Genomic DNA, 9282 nt, shown 5'->3' on the forward strand with positions numbered 1-9282 from the left:
GCCGTGCTCAGTTTTCACCTCTTCAGCCGTCTTCACGTCTAGCGTCAGCAGGGGCGGGGCCAGTGGCAGGCTAGCGTCATCAGAGCGCGCCGCACCCGGAAGAGACGTGGCAGCGGAGGGATAATCAGAGCGGTCCGGGGTAGAGAGCGCAGAGCTCGGCTGAGCGCGGTGTCTGTCCTTCCGCGCCTCGGGCCAGCTCTCGCGTCTGTCGGGACCGGTGCGGCGGTCGTTCGGGAACACGAAGAGCGGGGTCTGTATTGAACGTGGGGGCGGGGCTTGGAGGGGGTGGGGCTCAGGCGGAGCCCCTGGGGGCGGGGCTGCTGGTATCGGAGAGACGCTGATGGAGGGACGTGGCGGGGGGCGGGATCCAGGAGGAATGGGGGGTCGCTAGAGGCGGGATTTGTTCAGGGGGCGTGGCCAGGGATGTAGCGGGGCAGTGGGCAGGAATTGGGGGTTGGGGCGATAATGAGAGGTGTCTAGAGGAGTTCAGAGTGGAAACCATCTGGGCTTGTGAGTTCGTAGTGGCGGACAACAGAATTCTCTGTTAACTCAGACTCCTTTCTCAGGGTCGAATATGGGACTTTGCAAGTGCCCCAAGAGGAAGGTGACCAATCTGTTCTGCTTCGAACACCGGGTCAACGTCTGCGAGCACTGCCTGGTAGCCAATCACGCCAAGGTGCGTCCTTCATGGGAGCGGCTGCGCAGGGCACTGGGTGGGCAGGCAGTATTGGTTTTCTCCAAATCTCTGAAGGGCCTGGGCTGGAATGGAAGCTCCAGGAGGGGAGGAACTTGGTTTATTTTGTTCTCGGCTCTATCCCCAGCCCTTAAGACAGACTCTATCTAGCACACTGTGGGCTCAATAAATGTTTATTGATTGGACAAAAGAAAGGATGATTCTCCTTTGTGATGAGAGACCAGCAGCTGGGCCTTGAGAAGATGGGCCCCAGTTGTGACCTCTCTCTCCCTCTGCAGTGCATCGTCCAGTCCTATCTGCAGTGGCTCCAAGATAGCGACTACAATCCAAATTGCCGACTGTGCAACATACCCTTGGCCAACCGGGAGACCACCCGCCTCGTCTGTTATGGTGAGGCCTGAGCACCTTGGGAGGGATCAGGACAGGCCCAGCTTGGTGACCAGTTTCCAGGGCCTCTCTAAGCAGCAGGGCAATGGAAACCACCCCCTCCCAAGCTTGGGAGGCTGGAGCCCAAAATTCTAGCCCTGCTACATTATTTACCTGCTATGCGAGCTCAGACAAGTCATTTTCCCTTTCTAGACCTCAGTGTTTTGCCCTAAATATTAAAGCTCCTAGGGTTTTTTTGTTTGTTTGTTTCTCGTTTTTTAAGTTTATTCATTCTGAGAGAGAGAGCGCGCGAGAGTGGGGAAGCGACAGAGAGGGAGAGGAGAATCCCAGGCGGGCTCCACACTGATGTCCCCCAATTCGGGGCTCGAACTCACAAACCCGTGAGGTCATGATCTGAGCCGGGGTCAAGAGCTGGACGCTTAACCGACTGAGCCACCCAGGCGCCCCTAAAGCTCTTCGTTGCTTACCTGCCCGTTTTGAGGATTGAAGGAGAGTCGGTCAAACCTGTGGTTATCATCATGACTGTGGGCAGTAGCTGGCTGGACCAACAGTGAGCTGAAGGGAGAGAGGAAGGGAGTTTCCCACAGTAAATCAGCAAGAAGAAGTCAGCAGTCACATGTGTCGTGACCTTGACCTGACTGCGGTGTAGGAGTCTTAGTTCCACTTTTTTGAAGGAGTGCGTGCAAGAGAGCTCCGTGTATGTATTTCTCGTTGTGTGTATGTGTGTATCTATATCCGTGAATTTAACGTGGGTTATGTTTTTACATGTGTTAACGGGTTCCTTAGTACTTGGGGACGAGTAAACGGGTAAATCGTGTGAACATGCGAACACAGGTGCGTTGTGGGGTCGCAGGAGTATGTGTGGGTGACAGTGCTTGAATTTTAGCAAACGTGAATGTATAGATGTGTACATGTGCGAGTTAGTGTGCCCACGAGTACAGATACAGGGGACGGTACTTGTGTTTGACTGTAGGTGTACAAGCGCGCGTACATTTGTGTCCGTGGGTGTGTGCATGCATCCCTGTGCCTGTGTGTGTTTAGGAACTTTTTCTGAAACTGTTCTTGATTAGCTGTTAGCCCGAGGATCTTGTGTTCAGTGCAGGTTCAGAGAGGACTCACTTTAAGGGTCGCTGGCATCTTCTTCCCACCCTGGTGGGCTTCTCCCTCCTAGTGGGCTGGGGATCTTGGTAGCATCTACCTTGACTGGGTCAGTGGTGACCAAGAAGGCTCAAGTCTTAGGGGACACTGCTGAAATGGACCTAAGTGAGGACAGGAAGGCTGCAGGCTTAGGTGTATGTGCGCCTATGTCCCTAGAGCAGGCTGGGGGCTGTTGCTGGGCTAGGGGTTCTAAGTGTCTTCTTCCTCTTGCCTCTCCTCCCCTATCTCATGGGCCCTAAGACCTCTTCCACTGGGCTTGCCTCAACGAACGCGCCGCCCAGCTACCCCGAAACACAGCGCCTGCTGGCTACCAGTGCCCCAGCTGCAGTGGCCCCATCTTCCCCCCGACCAACCTGGCTGGCCCTGTGGCTTCTGCACTGAGAGAGAAGCTGGCCACGGTCAACTGGGCCCGAGCAGGACTGGGCCTTCCTCTGGTGAGAATCTGTCTGTCTGTCTGACCATCTGCCCTGGGTGCCACCTGGGCCAGATGGGTGGGGAGGGACATAATTAGGCAGGCCGATGACACAGGCTCCTTCCTCCAGATCGATGAAGTGGTGAGCCCGGAACCCGAGCCCGTCAACACCTCTGACTTCTCCGACTGGTCTAGTTTTAATGGTAAGTGGTGGCCCGCACTGCCTTTGGGGGCCCTCGCCACCCTGCTCTGCTGACAGCTCTCTTCTTGCCATAGCCAGTGGTGCCCCAGAACGAGAGGAGGTTGCCAGCGCTTCCGCCGCCCCAGCCTTCTACAGCCAAGTCCCCGGCCCCCCGCTTCCCCGAGCCGGCCCGAGCAGCACACGGTGATCCACATGGGCAGCCCTGAGCCCTTGACTCACGGTGAGCCGGGGCACTGTCCAGTCTAGAGGAGGATAGAAAGGGAGTGGGCTGGCTTGTAAGGAGCTCAGGGTTCCAGAGTCCTCCCCGGGGGGGCCCTCCCCTCTCACTCTTACATGGCCATCACCTCCCCACGATTCTGAGGACATTCTGTCAGGCTGAGAGGGCAAGGAGCTCCTGCCCTCCCCACCCCCCACCCTGCTGCAGGCCAGTTTCTCTGAGCCTGTGGATACCGGTGGCTCTGCCCCTGCAGCCTCAGCCCCGAGGAAGGTGTATGACACGCGGGACGATGACCGCTCACCAGGCCTCCACGGGGATTGTGACGATGACAAGTACCGTCGCCGGCCTGCCCTGGGCTGGCTGGCCCAGCTGCTCAGGTACACAGGGTCAGGTGGGGCAGCATGGCAGGAAGGGGGAGGGGAGGAAGTGAGAGCCAGAGGCCCTGGGCGTGATGGTTTCATGACAAAAGGGGCCTGTTCTGGGCAGTGACACCTCGTGTTGGGCTGTGCAGGGAGGCCGCAGCTTGGCAGCAGGAGTCTTGGGTCTGCTCTACTCGCGGGCTGTTTCCTTGCCCGTTAGGTATCTGGGGCTTGAACTTGGGCTCTTTGAGGCCCCTTCCTGCTCTGGCACCACCTGACCTTAGTGACTCTACCATGCCTGACACATTCCAGTTTCCAGAACAAGTTGTTGCCTCAGCTGGTTTGAGCTGCACAGTCACCTGTGTAACGGGCAGGTGCAGGGTTGACCCTGCACGCATGAACAAACAAAGCTCAGGAATGGTGGCCCTAGGGGCAGAAGACAAGTGTCGTGACTGGGGTTCCTCTCCGGGCTGAGGGGCCGTCAGGGATTGGGGACCTGACCTGCCTTTCCCCTCGTCCCCCTAGGAGCCGGGCTGGGTCTCGCAAGCGGCCGCTGACCCTGCTCCAGCGGGCAGGGCTGCTGCTGCTCCTGGGGCTTCTGGGCTTCCTGGCTCTCCTTGCCCTCATGTCTCGCCTGGGCCGAGCTGCAGCTGACAGCGATCCCAACTTGGACCCGCTCATGAACCCTCACATCCGTGTGGGACCCTCCTGAGCCCTTGCTTGGAGCTGGGCCAGCCTAGGACCTGGGGGGCCTGAGGTGGGGAGGCCTGGGGGCTTTTTTTCTCCGCTCCTCTCCTTCAAGCTTGAGACACTAAGATCCCAGGCCCAGCCAAGTCCACTAGAGTGGCTGCTGGCTGGGCTTGGGGCCCCTGCAGTTCAAACGTTTGTCTTGACCTGCTTACCCTGGGTCTCCAGCCTCCCACCCTCCTCCCCACGAAGGAGATGACAGGTGGAAATAAATGACAGACTTTATTAAAACACCGAAGCCTCCTTTTCCTTCCCCCTTCTCGGCCCGGTCCTCTGGCCTCAGTGACTCTCCTCCCGGTATTGGATGGCCAGAAACTCCAGAGACAAGCGGTTGAAGAACATGGCTCCATTTAGCACTGGGCAGAGGAGAGAGCCCCCATCAGCATTCCCTGCCTGCTCTTTGCCAGGTCTCAGGGATCCAAAGCTCCCCCTCCCCCTTAGCCCAGCTCCCACCCCCACTCACTCAGGATGGTCAGGGAAAAGCACCGAAGAAACTTGTTTTCTGTCATCTCAGCGTAGAGTGACCCCATGGCGGCCCAGCAGATGCCGATCACCTGGGAGAACTGTAGGCCCCATCCGGTGGGAGAGTGGCCCCCTGAGACAACAGCGGGGTTTCCGTCAGCCCCTGGACCTCCCCCAACCACGCCCTTGAGCCCCGGCCCCGGTCTACCATCAGGACAACCGTGTAGTGGAAGCTCATGCGGTCGTAGTGGTGGGTGACACAGAAGTTGTGCACGTCGCTGGCAAAGACACTCAGGTGTACAAGGAAGAGCATCAGTGAGGCCACAGTGAGCATCATGCCTTCTGGAAAGAAGAGCACAGCCAGCCGGTCCCGCCACCGCATCCTGGCGGCAGCGTAGACTCCAGTCAGACGGCGGAGTTGAGCAAGCCGACACTGTCCAGGAGAAGCAGCTGGCCCTTCTCTTTCTAGAGTGGAATAGCGGTGGGGTTCCAGGGCCACAAGGACATTGGAGGGGACAAGATTCTAGAATCCAGGCTGGTTCCAGCCAATAGAGGAGTGGTTCATGAGGGGCCAGGGGAGCTCCCAAGTTAAGGGAGGTTGGAGGGTGACAGGTGCAGGCCAGCAGGAGCCTGTTGGCTTCATCGGGTTGATGAAGGGACAGCGTCCCGCATCATCTTGCCCGCACACCGTGTACGCTTCTGCGTACCTTCTCGCTGAGTCCCCTCGACAGTGCCACAGAGGAGGCAGTGTGGGTACTTGGTACAGAGCCGGGGCTCGGAACGGCGGAAGGGCATGTCGCAGGTCCACAGCAAGTCTTCGGCCAACAAGAGACTAGGCCCCAGAAGGGTAGCTGGAGGGCATTCCCAGGTGAGGAGGCCTGGGCTGAATTGCAAGCCCCAAGTATCTGCTCCATCCCCTAATGGGGAGGAACGAAGGGAAGGGAAGAGGTGAGAGAGTGCCCATAACTGTTCTGGCACCTTCCCCGGGCCTTCCGTAGGTCCAGAGAGCACCCGGCTCTTCTATCCTCTTCTTCAGGGGCCTGATGCTGACCAGCTTGCCCTTCTCTGCCACCTTCAAGCACGCAGCACTTTCACCCCCATCATCTCTGTCCTTTCCCGGAGTCCCAGGTGAGACTCGTGGCATAAATCCTGTTTTGTGCACAAGTTCGAGGTAGAGAGAGGGAGTGCCGGCTCAAGTGCTCACGGCCATGAGTGAAGGAGTCCATACTGAGACTGAGATCCAGTACTGAGACTAAGTGGGCAGGGACACTTCCAAGCCAGAAGAAAACATTTCCTCCATACGTGTAAGAGGTGAAAACTCCAGGACTCTCAACCACAGAATCCAGAAAAACGGGCAGAAATGGTGTGGAGGGACATGAACACTCCCAGGAACTAAAGTGGAAGGACAACATGAACTTGGCCACTCCCATGGCCTCCTTCCTGTCTCTCTGCCCCAGAAGTAAGGTTCAAGGTCTGGCCAAGACCCAAAGTCTCCTGCCACACCATGCTTGCTGCCCAGTGTCCTTAATCACAACCGTCCCTGAGACCCCGTTCTGACACATCACAGGGGTGACACCCAGGGCCCAGCCATGGGCCCACTGCTGAAACAATAGTTTGCAGCTCGGTTCTCTGGTGAATACACATGAGCTTTTATGCACTAGGGTTTCTGGCTCCGTGTCATTAAAAAAAAAATTTTTTATGTTTATTTTTGAGAAAGAGCACGTACTAGTAGGGGGGGGGTGGGGAGAGGATCTGAAGCAGGCTTTTCACTGACAGCAGCAAACCCGATGTGGGGCTTGAACTCATGAACCATGAGATCGTGACCTGGGCCGAAGCCAGCTGCTCAACTGACTGAGCCACCCAGGCGTCCCTGGCTCAGTGCCATTGAAGGAAGTATCCAAGTAGTGTGTGAACTTGTTCTTGTAAAAGATTTGCATGATGGGTGCCTGGGTGGCTCAGTCAGTTAAGTGTCTGACTCTTGGTTTCAGCTCAAGTCATGATCTCATGGTTCGTGAGTTTGAGCCCTGCTTCCAGTAAAAACAAACCCCACTTCAGATGAGCCCCACTTTCTCTCTCTCTCCTCTCTGCCCCTCGCTCACTTGCACCCTCTCTCAAAAACAAAACAAAACAAAACAGATTTGCATGATACACAAGCATACAGAAGAAAAGGCAAGAGCCTTCCACCTTCTATGTACCTAACAGGTAACCCCCTCGATAGTTTGGTGAGTGGGTATCTTTTGGGTCCCTTCAAAAAAATTTTTTTTCAATGTTTATTTATTTTTGAGAGGGAGAAAAGACAGAGTGTGAGTAGCGGAGGGGCAGAGAGAGAGACAGCACAGAATCGGAAGCAGGCTCCAGGCTCTGAGCTGTCCGCACAGAGCCCGATGCGGGGCTCGAACTCACAAACCGTGAGATCATGACCTGAGCTGAAGTCAGACGCTTAGCCACCTGAGCCACCCAGGCGCCCTTTTGGGTCCCTTCTTGATGTAACTACATGTGCGTACATGTGCATATACATGCATAATTTAAAAAATATGTAGAGAATCACAGCATATGTATTGTCAGAGTATAATCTTCAAAATGTTAAAAGTCCAATGCTAGATCTGGAATGAACATGTAACCAAGCTGTATTAACCCATCAGTGAGGGGTTCCCCCTCAGTAAGGTGGTAATACGTCTTGGGGAGCTGGATTTAAAAAAAATTTTTTTTTTAATGTTTATTTTTGAGACAGAGAGAGACAGAGCATGAACAGGGGAGGGACAGAGAGAGAGGGAGACACAGAATCGGAAGCAGGCTCCAGGCTCTGAGCCGTCAGCCCAGAGCCCGACGCGGGGCTCGAACTCACGGACCGCGAGATCATGACCTGAGCCAAAGTCGGCCGCCTAACCGACTGAGCCACCCAGGCACCCCGGGGAGCTGGATATTGATAGGCATTTAAAGAGGAGTGTTAGAGTATGATTCTAGGTTAGACACAAAATTGGTTCATGTCCTATAGGGCGATAAGAAATACAACTTTGGAAGTTATTTTTTCTACTGGATATAAATGTTTTGTGTCTGCACAACATCTACTTGTAATGTCTGCATCTGAACACTTAGTAAATTGCAAAATCAAATGTTCATCCCTATGGGGATTTAAATAGTCCTTGGATGGCTATGGCACTGGGAGGACATGTTCCATTTTGGGTCTTATTTCCAAATTTTGGGTCATTTTTCTCACCAGTGTTCTGCAACCTATTTTTTTTTTAAGTTTATAGACTTCTTGGAGTAGATCTAAATCTTTATACTCTTTTCTTCATTTTCTTAAGATTATAGCTTCATAGGCCGACACTGTATTTTTTAAAATATTTTTTACATGGGGCGCCTGGGTGGCGCAGTCGGTTAAGCGTCCGACTTCAGCCAGGTCACGATCTCGCGGTCCGTGAGTTCGAACCCCGCGTCGGGCTCTGGGCTGATGGCTCAGAGCCTGGAGCCTGTTTCCGATTCTGTGTCTCCCTCTCTCTCTGCCCCTCCCCCGTTCATGCTCTGTCTCTCTCTGTCCCAAAAATAAAATAATAAACATTGAAAAAAAATATTTTTACATGTTTATTTATTTTTGAGAGAGAGAGGGAAGGAGAGCGGGGGAGGAACAGAGAGAGAGGGAGACACAGAATCCGAAGCAGGCTCCAGGCTCTAAGCTCGGCACAGAGCCCCACGCGGGGCTCGAACTCACAGACCACGAGATCATGACCTGAGCCAAAGTCAGACGCTTAACTGACTGAGCCACCCAGGTGCCCCCGACACTGTGTTTTTTAAACAGCCTCTGAACATCCTTCTGAATATAGATTTCAGGGGTCAGCAAACTTCCTTGAAAGGACCAGATGGTAAACGTTTTAGGTTTTGCCAGCCATATAGCCTCTGATGCAACTACTCAACTCTGCTGTTGTCGTGCAAAAGTGGGCATAAATAAAATGTATACAACTGGTCATGGCTGGTGTTGAAATAAAACTACAGACACTAGATGGGGCACCTGGGTGGCTCAGTTGGTTGAGTGACAGCAGCTCAGGTCACCATCTTCCAGTTCGTGAGTTTGAGCCCCACCCACATCAGGCTCTCTGCTCTTGGCCTGTCAGTGCAGAGCCTACTTCGGATCCTCTGTCCCCCTCCCTTGCCCTCCCCCGCTTGTGCTCTCCCCCAAATAAGTAGATACTTTAAAAAAACTATAGACACTGGAATATTTCACATAACTTCGTTAGTTTCAAGCGTACAACACGATGATTCGCTATTTGTGTATATTTTCAAACGGATCACAGTTAAGTCTAGTTAACACCCGTCACATAGCGCCACATTTTTTCTCATGATGAGAACTTTTAAGATCTAGCCTGATTATATGAACTTAAATAATTTTCATGTATCATCAAACATCAGTCTTAATTTTTTAAAACCAACGAAAACACAAAACAACACTCTGAGCTCGCCGGCCATAGGAAAACACATGGTAGGATGCGTTGGGCCCGCAAGACCCCCGCAAGGTGAGTTCCCTTCCAACACTTCCCCTGCCCTCTCCTCCCCGCCGCGAGCCCACCACAGCCCATCATAAGCAATGTTCCAAGGACCACGACGTGAAGTCGTTTTCTCCGTTAAAGCTCATCGTGATCTCAGTTTGAA

The 9282-nt window shown here is 54.1% G+C and overlaps 2 protein-coding genes across 3 annotated transcripts; one reads left to right on the top strand and one right to left on the bottom strand.

Annotated features, from left to right (window-relative positions):
- Positions 1-78: 78 nt before the first annotated feature.
- ZFPL1 (zinc finger protein like 1) lies at positions 79-4409 on the top strand. Its single transcript, XM_043581658.1, is given in 9 exon segments — positions 79-250; positions 567-676; positions 973-1084; positions 2480-2673; positions 2782-2854; positions 2928-2990; positions 2993-3073; positions 3324-3447; positions 3955-4409. Coding segments are annotated over 8 exon segments (936 nt in total). The 5' UTR covers positions 79-250; positions 567-574; the 3' UTR covers positions 4142-4409.
- On the bottom strand, positions 4380-5074 carry TMEM262 (transmembrane protein 262). Of its 2 annotated transcripts, none has more exons than XM_043581660.1 (3): positions 4859-5074; positions 4640-4739; positions 4380-4532 (listed from the first exon to the last, which is right to left on the bottom strand). In XM_043581660.1, exons 1-3 carry the CDS (start codon positions 5018-5020, stop codon positions 4456-4458), a joined length of 339 nt encoding a protein of 112 aa, XP_043437595.1. In that variant the 5' UTR covers positions 5021-5074; the 3' UTR covers positions 4380-4455. The 2 variants fall into 2 exon arrangements, with proteins under 2 accessions (XP_043437595.1, XP_043437594.1); XM_043581659.1 differs by having other exon boundaries at positions 4847-5074.
- Between the last annotated feature and the right edge of the window lie 4208 nt (positions 5075-9282).

The sequence above is a fragment of the Prionailurus bengalensis genome, chromosome D1 (genome assembly GCF_016509475.1).
Source record: "Prionailurus bengalensis isolate Pbe53 chromosome D1, Fcat_Pben_1.1_paternal_pri, whole genome shotgun sequence".
Classification (NCBI taxonomy): domain Eukaryota; kingdom Metazoa; phylum Chordata; class Mammalia; order Carnivora; family Felidae; genus Prionailurus; species Prionailurus bengalensis.